This window comes from Sus scrofa, chromosome 12 (genome assembly GCF_000003025.6).
Source record: "Sus scrofa isolate TJ Tabasco breed Duroc chromosome 12, Sscrofa11.1, whole genome shotgun sequence".
Classification (NCBI taxonomy): Eukaryota; Metazoa; Chordata; class Mammalia; order Artiodactyla; family Suidae; genus Sus; species Sus scrofa.
The window spans coordinates 1,771,817-1,788,482 of NC_010454.4; the positions used below are offsets into that span (position 1 = coordinate 1,771,817).

A 16,666-nucleotide genomic window follows, 5' to 3' on the forward strand; every position below is an offset into this window, starting at 1 on the left:
GAGACGTCAGTGGGAGTTCCCGACGCGGCCTGCTGGTTGCTAACCGGGTCGCAGGCGCCCCTTTCTCAACGGCTCATGTGCCATGAGGCCGTGTCTTCACCAACAGGCCAAGTACGCGCTGCAGGAAGTACCAGAACAGATGCCTTTAGGCGCATTTGCAAAAACTTCCTCCGAGGACACGGGCTGGTCCACTTCCAGATGCTGTTCTCTGCGCACAAGGTCCTGCTGGTTCTAAATGATAAGCCACACTGTACCGGGGGTGCTGCCACCTCAGTGATGGACGCGCTGTGGCTCTCACACCACATGCCCGGATACCCTGACCTCGGACCCCACCACTGCGAGCGGCAGCACCCAGCCTCACGTCTGTCAACGTGAATGCCTCATTTAAACAATCTCCCCAAATACTGCTAGGTACTTACTTTATCATCAAGTTTCTGCTGTTATAAACATGCTGTGATGAAACCCTAACGGGTGTCTCTGCGCATTTACACATTTTTCTCCAGGAAAGCTTGAGAGGTCAAACGAGGCTCAGAGCACACACAGCGGCATCAACAGAGTGCCCTCCAGCTGAACCAACCTGCCCGCCTGCACGCCACGTCTGCCCTGCGGCTCACGGGCTACGTGGCCTCGGGCAAATAACTTCTCTGAACCTTAATTTCTTTCTTTCTTTTTTTGCTTTTTTAGGGCCACACTCGTGGCATATGGCGGTCCCCAGGCTAGGGGTCGAATCTGAGCTCAAGCTGCTGGCCTGCACCACAGCCACAGCAACACGGGATCCTTAACCCACTGAGTGAGGCCAGGGATCAAACCTGCAGCCTCATGGATACTAGGCGGGTTCGTTAACCACTAAGCCATGATAGGAACTCCAGTAAAATGCCCTTTTATTTATTTATTTTTTATTTTTTTGTCTTTTTGCCTTTTCTAGGGCTGCTCCCACGGTATATGGAGGTTCCCAGGCTAGGGGTCCAATCGGAGCTGTAGCTGCCGGCCTACACCACAGCCACAGCAATGCAGGATCCAAGCCGTGTCTGCAACCTACACCACAGCTCACGGCAACGCTGGATCCTTAACCCACTGAGCAAGGCCAGGGACCGAACCCGCAACCTCATGGTTCCTAGTCAGATTCGTTAGCCACTGAGCCACGCTGGGAACTCATAAAATGCCCTTTGAATCTGAATTTCTTTGATTACAAGTGAGGCTGAATGTTTTTTATGGGGAATTGGCTATTTCTCCACCAAGCTGGTGCCTGGCTGTGTCTCACTGTGAAGGGATTCTATATAAACCACAGAGCGCGGCCTCTGCCGTGCATTCTCGCTTTTTCCTGCGTAACATCCAAGTTTTAGGCTGTCGGAGTCATTTCTACTGACTCTTCCCTCACGGAGTTTGCAGGGAGGGCACGTGGAGCCCCTGTGGCGCAGAGCCTTGCCGCTGGGGGGTGACCGGGAACAGCAGGGGCCCCTCCTGTCACCACCCGGCCCAGACCAGACACTCCACAGCCACACCGTGACAGCGAGCACACGACCAGGGGCTGCTCCCCACCCCAGGGGCCTGAAGGCTCTCCCTCCCAGTGGGCGACGTGAGGGGTTCCGGCTTCTAGGCAGAGAGAGTGGAAACAGGGGGTGGGGGGAGCCTCCAGACCCAGCTAGACCTGCACGCAAGCTAAGGGCGTCAGCTTTTCCCAAGACAAGCAGCAGGGGGCCGGTCCCAGGTGCTGGCTGCAGGGAACGACAGGCGGGAGGCTGGATGGGTGGCTGGACTCAGTCGTGGCCGTGAGGGGAGGCGGGTCAGGGAAGGAGCTGCTGGAAGACAAGGCTTGGAACGGGGACAGGAGCAGACCAGGACAGCCAGCCGGCCGGCCCGAGGGGTCTGCACGAGGAAGCTGAGTGAGGGACCGGTGGGGCCCGGCTCCCGGGAGGCGAGTATCAGAGGAGCCGCTGGCTGCAGCCCTGGTATAAGGAGCCCCCTGTGAAGGGCTGAGCACGGGCTGGCGGGGGCAGGGGGCAGGGGAGTCACCAGGTGGGGGACAGGGGAGGTGAGAGAGGCTGGAGGCGGCAGAAGGGGATCCCAAGGGGGGCTGGCCCAGTAGCCAAGAGTGGGCGTCCCCAGAGGGCGGAGCCTAGAGCCCGAGCCCCGACCTCTTTTGAGCTGGATGATGGATGGGCATTCAGCGTTAGGAGATGGTGAGAGGTTCTCTGAGCAAGAGGCGGCTGCTCCCGGGGACAAGGCGAACGGGACCCGAGCGGAGGCCAGAGGGGTGGGGCAGCTCTGCGGCGGGGGGGCTCTCGTGGGCTGTGGAGTCACCCTGGCCGTGGGGCTGAGGTCACAAGCTCAGGACACCGCCGTTTCCTCGTCAAGAAGAACGGCGATGACCACTCGTGACCTGGGCTTCCTTTCGAGCCCGAAGGAGGTGCAGTTGGTGCAAGGTGGTCGGGCGGGAGGGGCAGCGGGACGTTACTGCCTCAGCCTCAGCGCCCAGGCACAGCCCGGCTCCACCCGTCGGCAGGGATTTCTAGCTGGTCCAGAGCCAGCAGGACCCATCACTAGGTTTGTGAGAGGAGGCGGAGTTGGTCAAAAATCCAAGACCTCACACCCACCTGAGGCTCCCAGAGCTTCTGTTTTCGGATTCCCTTTGTTATTTAAAACACCGGCAACGTGAAAAAAGCTGTTTTTCAAGTACCTAGTGGAGCGATTTGCAGTGGAAGAAAGGGCCTCAGAGCAGCCCTAGGCCACGTGCACTTTCTCCGAGCCCCGGGTGGGCGGCAGGGGCCCTGCCCTGTGACGCCTCCCTAGCAAAGACTAAACCACCAGCAGCACTACTGCACTGCCATCTCTGCTGCCGGGACGCACAGAGGAAACGCCGGGGAGAGCACCACCGCCCGCGGGGTAGGTCCTGCCTGTGCTGTGGGCACCGCTGTTTCCTTGGCAAACAAACCCCATCAATCACGAGTCCGGGGACAACGTCACGTGTCGGTTTTTTGAAACATGGCACCTCCCTTCTGATTCCGTCTGTTGATTTAATTTTTAAAAAATTGAGGTCTAACATAAATTAAAATCACTCTAAAAAAATAAAGGACAGGCTTTGGCTTGTGTGTCTTTGTGCTCGACAACGTCCTGGGTCAGTATGCCTCGGGCCGTGGAAAGGACAGGGCGGGTAAGGGTCGCTGACCTGAACGGGTTCCCAGGATCTCTGTCTGGGGCAAAACCCAAACCACAGATAAGCCATGACGGCCACGTGGACGCCGGAACCGAAGCGCAGCTGCGAGGGTGACCGCCTCTACCTGAGCTGAGCTCCGGCTTCTGGGCTGGGCTGCCGGAGACCTGCCTCCCAATCCAGGCTCTGCAGCCCCAGGGCTGGCCCGGGGGGCCTCGCGGGCTGGGCTCTGGGGATCTGGCCGTCAGAGCCTGTGACGGGTACTAACACCCAGTTACTTTCCCGCTGCCCCCTGGGCATAATCCGGTGCTTCCAGACCCTCTGTTCTATTTGTAAATAAACCAATGCCACACAAGCAAACAAGGGTTCTTGCTGACGTCAGGGCTGGGGGAAGGTACCGACCCGAGTCCCACCGGTCGGACCCGAGGCCATGCAGACAGCAATGCCAAGGGCAGGCAGAGCTGCCAGAGCAGGAGACCACGCGGCCAGGCCGCCCGCCGCGCTGCGGGCCCGAGACTCTTCCTTCCCATCCGTTCTCTCGGTGGGTGTTTTTAAAAGGTGAAAAAGGACATCAGGGCTGGTCAGAAAAGGCGTTATTTTTCATGCTTACGCTACGTGAGGGACTGCACATCCGCTGGCCTGAGGGGACAGTCCGTTCAAGCCCACGGTCCTCCGTTACCGCCCGCGTTGCTGGGTGGGAGCGTGCTCTCTGACGGCGGGAAAAGCTGTGGCGTCTCTACTAAAATTCTCTCCCTTCAGCAACACTTGCGGACGCATCGAGGCACGGGGATGACGTTTGGGTGTTGGGGCCCAGGTCCGTCAGGTTGGGGCTGGCGAAGCTGGGGGAATTAGAGGAAGACGCCCACACCGAGGGCAACCCCATCAAGGCAGTCTCCTCGGCACTGGGTCCAGTTTCGTGTTAAGCAGAGGTGCCCGCGCTAATGCAGGCAGGACCGAGCCGGGAGAGACCCCCAGACAGTGAGGCCCTGCGAGACGGCACAGCACCCCTCCGGGCTTCAGGAAGTCAGGGCTCAGGCCTTCTCTTTGCCCCAGGGAGTGTGGGCTGGAAATGGGACCTCAGGAAAAGCCAGGAGGGGCCCTGACAGCAGGGCTGTTGGCCAGGCTGGACCCGACACGCTTGGCATCTTGCCCTGCTGGGAAAGGAGCCGTTTCATCAATCGTGTTGTTGAAGTAGTGGGAAGGGCAGCCAGGCCGGCCATGGGGTCCTCTCCTGAAAATCCAAGGACCCCGCCATGGCTGGGGGAGAACGCCTGGGCTTCTGCCGAGTGGCCGGTTCTCTTTGTCTTGCTGTTTTGTTGCTTTGTTGTTTTGAAAGTGTGTTTGCTCATAGCTCACTTTGCAAACTCAGGATGGTCCTCAGCTCTTCTGGAAGGAACCTTAGAGCAGTACGGACAACTTCCCATCCTTCACGCGGTGTCAGAAGAGCAGCAATGGCAGAAGGAGCTCCCATGGCGGGGGGGGGGCGCACACCCGCCCCCAGGCTGCGAGGCCAAGATCACTTCCTCCGTCCGCTCTGCGGTCCGGGCCCCGGCACATGGCCCTGACCCCGCTGAGACCTCCCTTCTGCCGCAGGCGAACCATCACTGCAGCCCACCATGCGGTCGGCACGGGGGAGCAGACCATGCAGGGAGGGGCCGCCCTGCTCCGGTGGGACCAGCATCAGACGTTCACCTGTTTTCCAGAGCGTCCGTGGTGGCTCAGAGGGCATATGGCCCAGTGAAGAGGTGTCCTTCCACGTGACAGGGTCGCAGTCAGCGCCCTGGGGAGAAGGCGGAGCCGCCTGGGGGAGGCCAGGCCATGGCCACTGGCAGGTGGACGCAGAGGCAAAGCCACCTAAGCAGCTTTCTGGGGGAGGGGACGGCGCCACCGGCCAGCTCTCGGAACTTTAAGAGTCCCTGTCCTAACTGGACACGGGTGTGAACGCCGCTGGCACGGTCCCCCACGACCGTCCACGGCCGACTGCACGTGCTTTCCTGGGGCTGACAGTGAGTCGTTCGGCCTTGATGTCTACACGACCGTGGTTTTAAATCTCACTGTCCTGGAGTAAAAGGGCTTTGCTGATGTCACGACCTGGTCCCCACAGCTGCCCCATAAACACACAGAACAAAAGTTCTGCGAAAACTGCCTCATCACCCCGCCTGCGGGGACCTCCGCCAGGCTGCCGACCCATCTCATCCGCCGAAACCACAGCCGAGCAAGGCCCACATGACTCACCTCGCAGCCCACTCGTGGACCTGAAGCCTGACCTGACCCCACACGGCCAGGGAGCTCGACAGCCCACCGCAACCGCAGCTGCAGCCCCCCTGGGAATAGCCTCCCACCCCTCAACGACCCACGGGGGCGGCGGGCGCCCCCCCACCGGTGTGTGTGATTTGCTGCCCCCCTTTCCTCTGGGGCTGGACTTGCACCCTGTGTCCTTTCAAAGAGAAGCGCTGTCTGCAGCACCAGGCAGGGAGGGTGGCTGACGGCCCGAGGCGGGGTCTGCCCGAGGCCAGGGTGCTGCTCAGGGCACTGGAGGGCTGGTCCCCAAGGCTGCGGGGCTGCAGCCCCCGCCCCGGGCCGACCTGGCTGGCCTGGAGAGCTCACCTGCAAAACGATGGGAAGCTGCTCAGGTGGGTTCCTGTTCTCCACGCCCATGGTGAGCCACACCTGGAAGGCGGTCAGCTGCTCGGCAAAGAAGGGGCTGTGCTGTGGGAAAGCAGAGGCTCCGTCAGAGCCGCGTCCTCGCCCAGCTCTGCCTTTTGCCTGTGCTCGGACCAGGGCGGCTTGTCTGGCAGCGCCGGCAGGCTGCGTGGACAGGCCTGGTTGGGAAAGGTTAGCTCCGGGAGCAGCCTCAACCCCGGGAAGCGGCTGCTGGCTGCGAGAGCGATGAGCTCAGCGCAGGGAAACTTGTCAGGCCGCACATTCATTCGGGAGGCCTGCGATCTCCTGCACCCCGCTCTGCTTCTCAAGAGCGAGAGCCGAATAAAACCGCTCGTGCTTGGTCTACACCAGGTAGCGCCCCCCCCCCCGGTCACAATGTGCAGAGGTTACTCCGAGGTGAGGTTCAAGACCCCCGAGAGGAGGCCTGCCCTGGGGGGAGGGTGAGCACTCGGGGCCCGAGCGACTTCACCCGAGGAGGTTCCCCAACAGGTGTCTGTGGCGACAGGCCTTGTGCCTGCAGAGGCGGAGCGTGAGGGGCAGAGGCCAGCGCTGTTCCCCACGGAGACCTGTCCCTTCCACAGGCTTAGGGTCACGGGGGCGAGAGCCAAGTGGAGGCCCTGCTGGCGCCCCCCAGGGCTGGGCTGGGGACCGGGGAACACGCACTGAAGACAGCGGACCCACCACAGCAACAGAGAAGCGGGTTTCCAGAGCTATCTCCACACCTAACGTCAGCCCCTGTGGGCGTGCCGTTTAAGCTCCCGGCCCATGCGTCTCTTCCCAGGGGGGCCAGGGCCAGCTCTGACCCCCCATCCGAGGGCTCTGCAGACCAGGCGGCCAGAGAAGCGACCGCCGCAGCGGGCCAGGCCGGACGCCCTGGCAGGACTCACCCGGAACGCCGTGCCTTCCTCGATGATGGTGGGCAGCTGCGAGAGACAGATGTCCACGGCCAGGTCCCAGGCTTGCCTGCGGAGAGAGCAGACGGGGCCCACACAGCATCAGTGACCGCTGGCCGCACTCTCCGGCCACTGGGCCTATGACATCGTTTCTAATTAAAAGGAGAAAAAGCTCAGGAAAAACAAAGGGACTTGTCCACTTCCTAACGCAGTTTCCGTCCCAACGTGAGGGCCCCTGGCCTGCTGCACTGACAGCAGCTGGGGCACCAGTGGCCGGACTGTGGTGCCTCCCAGAGGTGGCCCAGGCGGGGCCGGGAGGGGGGCGGCCTCGTGCGCCCACAGCCAGGACCAACCCCCAGCCCCTTCCCCGGGCATCGGCACCTGTGCCTAACGCAAACCACTGGGGACGACACGGGCCCTGCCATGTGCTGGGGAGGTGGGAGCTCGGTCTCCTCCCTGACTTCCTGCGGGCTCGGCAGCCTCACAAGACCTGCAACATGGGCCTGGGCCGACGGGCTCCAGGGTCTGGCGCTCGTGGGGTCCCCTCCCCAGGGCCTGAGACGGGCTCATGATCCGTCTCCCGCGCAGGGTCCTGTGACCGTGGCCAGTGGCCGACATCGACAGACGCATGCAGAGGGCGGCCGTTTCCCGAGACGACATCCCGTGTTGATTCTAAAGCGGCCCCCTGTCCCTCACCTTCTCTGTGGCCACAGACCCGGGGCCGAGCCTCAAGGACAGGACGCTTCCCTCACTCTCGCTCCCCTTCCCTTTAGAAACGTGCTCCTCGTGGAAACCAAGCGACGGTCAGAGCAAGAGGTTAGTGTCTGATGGAGTTGCGTCATGGCACAGTGGTTAACGAATCCGACTAGGAACCATAAGGTTGCGGGTTCGATCCCTGCCCTTGCTCAGTGGGTTAAGGATCTGGCGTTGCCGTGAGCTGTGGTGCAGGTCGCAGATGCGGCTCGGATCCCGTGTTGCTGTGGCCCTGGTGTAGGCCAGCGGCTACAACTCTGATTAGACACCTAGCCTGGGAACCTCCATATGCCGCAGGAGCGGCCCTAGAAAAGACAAAAAGACGAAAAAAAAAAAAAAAAAAAAAAAAAGAGGTTAGTGTCTGGGCTGCAGTCTCTCCTCCCAGCGCCAGTTCCTGATACCCTGGTGGCACCCAGGGTAGGTTCAGTGAGACCACCAGCCGCCCGTCCGTGCAGGAGGCGTCTTGCCATGGAGCCGTCATGAAGGATGAAAACAAGAATGAAACTGAAGACGCGTCCAGTAAAAATGTGAGATGAACAAAAGACTAGAGAGTGCTTTTCCACCGTTCAAACACGTGGAATATATTCCATTTTTCCCCAGACTGGCCCCTCTGCACATGCCCTCCCCCACCAGCCTAATTAAGAGGCAGTCAGCCGATCATCAGAAGCGCTCAAAGGAGGACGATGAACAGCTCCCCCAGCTCCGTAAGCGCCCAGACTGCAGCCAAGTGGCCACGCGGCAGGGATGCGGGAGAAACTGACTCTCTCTTAAGTCCGTTACTGCAATTAAGCTCTACAGAGATGCCTTGACCTTAATCAAATAAAAAGTTTCGACTTGAGGAGTTGAGGAAGAAGGCGCGCACCAGCCGGGGGAGGTGCCGTGGGCAGCGCCTGGGCAGCTGCAGCCGCGCCTTCTGCAAAGCAGGCCTATGCGCCCTCTTCCAGCACGGACTCCTCAAGGCCACGAGGCAGACAGCATTCTAACCCCCGACAGATGGCCCTGTGGGTCTCTGAGGGCCTGGCTGGGCTGCCCCGGACCAAGCTCCCCGGGCCCGGCTGCCCCGAGGGGCCACCATCACTGCTTCAGGCCTTCCAGGCCCTGGGTGGCCTGCTCCTGTGGAGGGAGACCTGCCCTGCCTGGCGGCTCCCAAGGGCTGCCCACCCGGGAACCGCCGGGGATGGGGGTCGGGGGAGGGCTCCCGCCTGGCTGCTGGAGCGAGGCAGAGCGGCTGCGCAGGGCAGAGGACGGCCCTCTGAGCGGGAGACGACAAGGGACCCTGCTCGAGGCCGAGGAGGACAGGGGCAGGAAGGACGAGTGACAACACCTAGGATGCAGCGGACACGGAGTGGTGAACACAGCGGCCAGCACAGTGGGGCGGCTTGAACCCTGGGCCGAGGCTGGTGAGCGGGGCCAGCGCGGGGCCTGGGTTGTTGATGTTGCACAGAAGGAAGGGGTCGGTCTGGGGACCTCGGCGTTTCCATTAGGCCCTGAGGTCACACAGGAGCCCCTGCAACAGCCAGACGGGCTCTGTGCTGAGCTTTGACTCAGCTGCATCTGCAGGGTAAAACCGCAGTGAGCCTGGAGTCTTAATTTGGGATTCCCACGCAGAAACAGTGGGAAAGCGAGTCCTGCAAGACCCTGAGCCGGGGCGGGGGCTGCTGGCACTTCCCACAGCCCCTGTGACCAGCGCTGTGGCCGCCGGGAGGGGGACCCGGGCCTCCCGCCCCCACGCGCCGAGCAGCCCGTGGGCTGCCGATGAATCACGGCCTGAAAAACGTGCCATCCAGGCGAGAGCTCGGGTTTTCAGGAAACGGGCCCGAGATGGCAGGTGCCCAAGGAGTGGGCCGGGAGGGGCAGCTTCCAAGCACGCCCGGCTCCGACCGCCCTGCTCCCGCCCTGGGCTTGAAGCACAGGTTATTACCGCCGAGAAATGCAAGGTTTCAGGACCTGCTGAAATTGAAAGGCAAGGCGAACGGCTCCCTGATGGCTTCGCATCAAAAATTAAACAGGAGCCGGGCCCTGAGCATTTCATCATTGGCGCCCCCGCCTGAAGCCAAGTGTGAACGCGTGTGACGCGGAGTTTTAACCTCAATTTCTCTGAGGCTTTGTTCCCTTCCTCCCCCTGCTGAAAATGCAGCCTCTCCATCACCACCCAGGGAACAGAGTAACTAGATGGTAAATTATTTATTCCAAATGCTCTTTCTGACTTCCCTGCTGCGGGCTCCCTGGGGACGTACAAACGTGGGTCTATTACGAGGGAGAGAGAGCTGTGGGCATTGTTGTCGGGTGTTTCATCACCGGAACGAGCTCTGCCCAAAGCCCACGGCACGCTTCCTGGGCAAGGAGCCAGGTGGTGCCCGGCGCCCCCGTGGCCTCAGACCCCAGGGGCAGCTGGCAAACCCGAGGGCGGGCGGGTGAGCGCGACCTCCGGTGCCCGGGCCTCTCGGCCCCGCCTCTGCGCCGCAGCCCGCTGCCTGTCCCCCCATCGCCACCCGCCCACCCTGCAAGGACGGGCTGGCTCTGGAGACAGTCCCAGAAGACAGGGTGTTTCGAGGCCTCCTCCTCCGGAAACGCGGGTCTTTGCAATTGTTCACCCTGAGTGTCGGGCAGGCTTTTCAAACCCTCCCCCACCTCATTCTAGATTTTGCTTTTTTCTTCCTTCCATCTTTTGGGTCACGCCCACATGTGCGGAAGTTCCTGGGCCAGGGAGCAAACCCGCAGCGCCGCAGCCACGACGCGGGGTCCTTGGCCGGCTGAGCCACCCGGGAACTCCCGTCTCCGTCCCGTCTTGGTGGAGGGAGGGACCCTGGGCCTGCGCCCCTGCCACACGGTGGCTCCTCGGCAGCGAGCACCGCCCTCCCGCTGCTGTCCTCTCGGCTCGGGAAGGGCATCTGGACGAGGCAGGTCCGAACCTGACTGCTGTCTGCGGCCTGGGGGGCCGGCCGCTGCCTCCTGACTGATTTCACAGAGAAGAGCGTTGACTCTTGGCCGGATGAGAGCTGGTGAGCTTACCGGCTCCTTCTGGGTTTCTCTGGGTTTCCAGAGTCGGGGGAAAGTGGTCACCCACATTTAAAAAAAAACCAAAAACACCATCTAAAATAAATCTGACCATGAAAAACCACCATAAAATGGTCTTTAGGGCTAATCTAAGCGAAAACTCCTTTGAAAGATTTGTCTCGGCTTCTCCCACGGATGGATGCGATTGAGACACACCCCTCCGCCACCGCCCGCGCTTCACAGGCTGCTCGCGTTAGGAAAGCAGGGGAGCGGGGGAAGGGCACTGCCTTCGATGCGACGTCTGGACTCAGGGCAGTTGCCAGCGTGACTGTCGCTGCCACCGTTAGCAGCGGCGGACCGAGCAGCAGTCCAGTTCTGAAGGAAACACAACCAACACAGGATCCCACCCGTGTGCATTTGGGGAAAGCGTGAAAATTAACTGGCTGGGAGCCCAACAATTCTAGTTCTCTGGGGCCATCCTGGACACACCTGGTGAATTCAGAGGGCACTTTTTTCCTCGACGCCAATCCCCGCAGGGTCAGAAACCCGTCCGTGGCTCCTCCCCGGGTCACAGAGCTGGAGGGCCTCTGGGGGCGCTGCTCCCGCTCAGCCTTGAGGGACCCGGAGGCGCCCGCACGTCTGCAAGGGACGACCTGGCTCCCCTGTTACCACCACCCAGGCCCCTTGCGTCCCACTTGGCTCAGGGAACGCCGTCGCACTGGGACTCTGGCGGAAGCGGGAAAACCACGCTCCTCCGAGACCCTGCGGCCGGTGCGGCGAGAGGCACTTACCACATGGCGTGCATGTAAGTGGGCGGCAGGCGCGGGCTGCTCACGGGGGTGCAGTTATACGACCTCATGATCCTTTCCGCTAAGAGGAAATTTCGAAACAGACTAGCCACCAGCAGGTCCTGTCTGAAGAGCTTTTGGAAGAGATCTGAGGGCAGATAAAGGATAAAAAGGCATCTTCAGGGATTCACGTCCAGCATTTGAAGCCAAACACACAGATAACTTTCATCAAAAATTGCCCCTGGTGCTCCTGTCGTGACGCAGTGGTAACGAATCCGACTAGGAACCATGAGGTCGCAGGTTCGATCCCTGGCCTCGCTCCGTGGGTTAAGGATCCAGTGTTGCTGTGACCTGTGGTGTGGGTCGCAGACACGGCTCGGATCCCGCATTGCTGTGGCTGTGGTGTAGACCAGCAGCTATAGCGCTGATGTGACCCCTGGCCTGGGAGCCTCCAGATGCCGCCGATGTGGCCGTAAAAAGAAAAAAAAAAAAAAAAATCACTCCAAGTATCACCGCTAAGGTGCACATTTCCTGCTGGCAGGACCTGCGTCACATCCACAACACGAACAGATACCCCGGCCGACCGGCAGCAAACACACACACACCTCCTGCAGCAGTAACTCTGGTTCTGGGACACACGCTGCCGCAAGGACTGAGACGCGCGCGCGCGCCCCGGGTCTGCCCAAAACACCAAGGGCTTCTCCGAGCCCCCCTCGCTCGCGCTCCAGCGGCCCCAGGCCCCGCCCGCCCCTGCAGCCCCCGCTGCCCTGCCCCGCTGACGGCCGCCAGCCGCCGCCGGCCTCACCCCGAGGCAGCACGTTCCAGGCGATGGTGTCGGTGATGGCTGTGAAGATCCAGTTGAGCTCCCCCAGAGGCGTCCGCCGGTCGTTGAGCCGCCCGGGAATCCTGGGAAACACCGGACAGTCGCAGCCACAGACACGGGAACAGAGGGAGGGCCGGAGGGGAGACGGGCCAGGGGACAGGAACGTCAGATGGGGGCCACGCCAGGGGGACCGCCCTGCCTCCCCACGGCCTTCAGACTCTGTGCTTCTGAGCCCACGTCTCAGCGTTCAGCCTCCACTTCACGCCCGGCCCTCGTCCCCGACACAGAGGCGGCCCCCGGGCGTCCACGTGAGAGCGGGCACGGGGCTCTGCCCAGCCGGAGGGGGGGGGTCCCTGCCCGGGGCCTCACCCTGGTCCAGACACTCCTATTCGGGAGCACACAGGTCACCTCCGAAGCTGGGGGCAAAGGCCAGACCTCCTCAGTGGCCCGAGCCAGTCCCTACACGAACACTGATGGCGCTACATGAACACAAGTCCAGACCGCACCTGGTAAACGGGTGCGGGGTCCTGGGCGAGGTGGCCCCCCTTCCTGGGGCCCGGGAGCGGAGCTGCGAGCACTTCCCCACCTGCTTGCAGCAAGGAACTCGGAAAAACCCCGAGAGACGACTGGGTGGGCGACCCTCCCCGTGACCTGCGCTTGCGGCCCCTCGCACACGACACCCGGGGCGCGCAGCTGGCGCGGTGCTCGGGAAGGACAGACGTCTGCCCCCTTCCTCACGGAGTCTGCTTCCCAGAGTCAACCCAGAACCAGAAACGAAGACACGCAGCGTCTCATTTCTAACAGTGCACAGTCAGAAACTACCTCTGTGGCCAACAAGGGTGAATGATTAATTACGGAACAACCACAGCAGTAACTACAAGCCGGTAAACTGTTGTTTACAAATGTTTTCATGGCGCGGGGAAATGCCTGTTGGCAGCGTTAAGTCGAAGCGGGACAGCTGTCGCACGGTCCTCATCCCACCACGTGCAGGACAGCGGCCAGAGGGAAAGCCCCACCTCTGCGCATCGCCGGCACCCGGGCGGCAGCGGCTGGGGACCGCACGGCCTTCGCGAAGGAGGGCCTGCCCAGGTCTGTTGCCAACCCTGCCCGGAGCATGTCGCTGGTGGCTGGCTCCTCGGGGTCTGGCCCTTGGGAGGGGCTCCCCCGAGACGTCCCCCCTGTGCCGACACTGCGCCCCCAGGGGAGCAGAGGCCGCTCCTGGCCAGGTGGAAGGGTCACTGTGCCTTTAGGTGGGTTTGAAGGATCCTCATCTTGTGACAACCCCTGGCAGATAGACGGAAAACTAGACTCCTCCCACGACCTCCTGAAAACACCGCTGGTGCCTTTCACCAAGCCTGTCGTGAAGCCACCGGCCGGGCCGTCTGCCTGGCCGACCCCGGACGGGCCTGGCAGCCACTGGAACCACTCAACCCACCAGCCATCCCAGGGCACGTCTCCTGCGCCGGGCCGCCAGGTGCCACACCCTGACGACAGCGGACACAAGCCCCACCTCCCTCCCTCCGCACTTCGAACTAAGCACCTCGGAAGCCACTCTCCTGTCTGTGTCTGGTCCCGAGGACTGTCAGAAGCCGAGCCACTCTGGGGGCTGCCTGGGTCCCCGGCACAAGGCCGTGAAGAAAGGCAGAGCAGAGGCTCAAACACAGGACTCATTCTGCTGCTAAAGCGCCTCTCACCCCCACCCCCCCTTTTCATTCCTCGTCCGAGTGATTCTTTCAAACTCTGAACCCACAGTATTAACCAAGGACGAACTTCCGTGTGACAGCTGTGGGTCGGGGACAGATCCTGGAACCGGGAGAGGAGAAAATGCGGTCTCCGGTCCCAGCTGCGCGTGTCTGGGTGACTTCTGGCGCCTTCTCAGCTCTGAGTCACTCGGGCTGACCTCATATGCAAAATGGGACCAAAATAAAGTGGATGGCGCTTCCAAGGAGAAGCAGCAGCCAAGCAGCTGACACCCATGGGAAACGCACGCCCTCCTGGAAGTCCCCCCGCCGCAGCCAGCCGCCGGGCCGTCTTCCCTCCCGACATGCGCGCGGCCCACCGACAGCTTGGCACTGCCCGCCGCCGCCCGGATCTCACACCAGAACCCAGTGCGAGGTGCCTTCCCCGCCCCTCGCGCCGCCTCCGCCTCAGACCCACTTGTCTAAACTCGAGCTCATGCTCGTCGCTGCCACGGGAGCCCGTCGCTGGCCCAGGGGCAGCTCGCGCACTGCCCTCCTGCTGGGCCAGGCCTGGGAAGGCACCCTCAGTGGCAGGGGGTGGCCCGGGGATGCCTGTGTTCAAACATCCTCAGGGGTCTCCGCTCGCCGCTGCAGTGCCTTCAACGACATTTTAGCCACGGCGACTTCACCAAGACCCCCCCGGGAACGAAGAAGAGCAGGGCCTGGCCCCGCCCGCGCTTCCCACGCCTCCCCAGACGGGCCACCGCGAGGCCCGAGGAGCAGGGGGAGACCGCTGTCCCCAGAGTCGGGGAGAAAGTTCCCACGTGGCTTCAAAACCATCTTTTACTGCCTGACTCGACCCATTAAACTTTGAAACTAGCTCCCTCTGCTCAGGGCCATTACCTCGCAGCACGACAAAAACAAACTGCCTGAAACAGCTCCCTGCCCCCGGGGACCCTACGGGCTCGGCCTTCACAAGTGAAGCCCCAGCAGGCGCCCTGACCACAGCAGCCTCTGCTCTGCACCCCGCCGGCCCCGGGCTTCCGTCCTCTTATTTACCCACTGCTGCTCCACGCGTGATAATTATCCGTGCAGCCAGGCGATACATCCCCACGGCAACGACTGGCTCTCCTGGCATAGATCAGGCTCCTCGTAGACCCCACAGCCCACGGCTCTGCCCTGTCACGTCCCCGTTTAACCACAGCTGCTCCCTGGTGCTGTGGCGACACTGCCCAGACCCCTCAAGAAGGGTGGGGAGGGGTGAGGTTAGCGGAGGTGCAGGGCCTCCTCGGCTTTCAGGGTCCCGGCTGTGCTCCCGCACCTGCCTCCCCTGCTTCTCCCCGCAAGCCCGTGTCCCCTCGTGTCCCTGGCTGCACGGCCGTCTCGGGAGATGCTGCCGTCTGCTGCCCTAAGCCTCCCGCCTCTCCCACGGCTGCTCCAGGGAGCCTGTCACCTCGGGTGGGCCACGTGCCCTGGCTCAGGGAGCAGAGAGCAGCCCTCATGTTCCACCTCCTCTTAGGACACTCCTGGGCCCCCCCAGGCTTCAGGTTCGGCTCTGAGGCCCCCCAGGACTCTGTGGACACCTGCGCCGTAAAGGGCGGCTGGTGTCCGGGCTCGTCTGCCACCAGGCTCAGGGCGCCTGGAAAGCGGCTCGTGTTCTTCCTCGGCCAAGCCGTCGCTCAGTGCAGGGCGCCTGCCGCCCAACAGCTGCTCCGTACATTTTTGATGAGGCAGTGGAGGGAGCCCCGCTGAGGCTCGCAGCTCTGCGCAAGGAAGGTGTTCAGTGAAAGGCTCGGCTTTCCAAGAAAACGATACGAACCCACCAAAAATACTCCAGTGATCACCCACATCTCAGCATCTAAGACCCAGCAGGCCATCCTCCCGACACCGCCAGGCAGCAGCTCAATTTGAAATGCGCTGAAATAACGGTGTGTAGAGAGAGGCCACATTTTCGTTCAAGACATCCACCAGCACCGTAGAAAACAAGTCTGGGGGCCGCACCAAAGGAGTCGGAAGATCGTCTGCAGCCTCGTGGGGTTACGGATGACCCCATTCCTCCTGCTCACGGGTATTTAACAGCACGGCTATGCCGAAACACACTACCCGCATAACAAGGAAAAACGAAACTTTTAAGAAGAGGAGGCTAAGCAAGTTTTCTCAAAAAGGGCAAATATCTGAAAGCCGCATAACTGGTTGAATTTATATACTTTCATATTCATTTCCTTCTTTTCCTTTCTTTTTCTTCCTTTTTAGGGCCGCACCTGCAGCACGTGGAGGTTCCCAGGCTAGGGGTCCAATTGGAGCTGCGGCTGCCGGCCTCCACCACAGCCACAGCAACACGGTATCCGCATCTGCAACCTACACCACAGCTCACCGCAACGCCGGGTCCTTAACTCTGAGCGAGGCCAGGGATTGAACCTGCATCAGGTTTGTAACCTGCCGAGCTACAATGGGAACTCCCTCATACTCATTTCAAACAAAGCAGGGTGCACCTTTGCTGTGTCTGCTTTAAACGGCTTTATGAGAATGACGGTGCAGAGAAGCCTGGGCCAGTTCATTTATTTAATGCAAAGAAAGGCCTCGTGGATGTCTTCTGTGGCACAGTGGGTCAAGGACCTGGCACTGTAACGGCAGCGGCTCAGGTCTCTGCTGTGGCTCAGGTTCGATCCCTGGCCCGGGAACTTTGGTATACTTTGGGCACAGCCAAAGCTAAAAATAAAAAAGAAATGTGTCGTGACGAAGAAAACAGGGGGCTAGACCTAGCAATTCGTTTTTAAAGTACTTCTTTTGAATAGCCACGTCAGCGCACACTGGCTGGACATGTGGTGAGACAAAGCCGGACACCCGAGCCCAGGTCCCAGGTGCAGGTCCCTCTCCTCAATCAGGTCAGGCTGCACGAAGCCAGATGTGCACACGTA

At 61.5% G+C, this 16,666-nt stretch overlaps 1 protein-coding gene across 8 annotated transcripts in view; it reads right to left on the bottom strand.

Annotated features, from left to right (window-relative positions):
* The window catches only part of RPTOR (regulatory associated protein of MTOR complex 1), a 282,724-nt gene that overhangs the window by 62,696 nt on the left and 203,362 nt on the right, over window positions 1–16,666 (bottom strand). For all 8 annotated transcript variants that reach the window (XM_021066495.1, XM_021066493.1, XM_021066492.1 and 5 more), the window contains 4 exons: window positions 12,052–12,152; window positions 11,250–11,394; window positions 6,703–6,778; window positions 5,759–5,860 (listed from right to left, as the gene is read on the bottom strand). In XM_021066495.1, coding sequence (XP_020922154.1) covers window positions 5,759–5,860; window positions 6,703–6,778; window positions 11,250–11,394; window positions 12,052–12,152 — 424 coding nt within the window. The remainder of the gene's footprint in view (window positions 1–5,758; window positions 5,861–6,702; window positions 6,779–11,249; window positions 11,395–12,051; window positions 12,153–16,666) is intronic.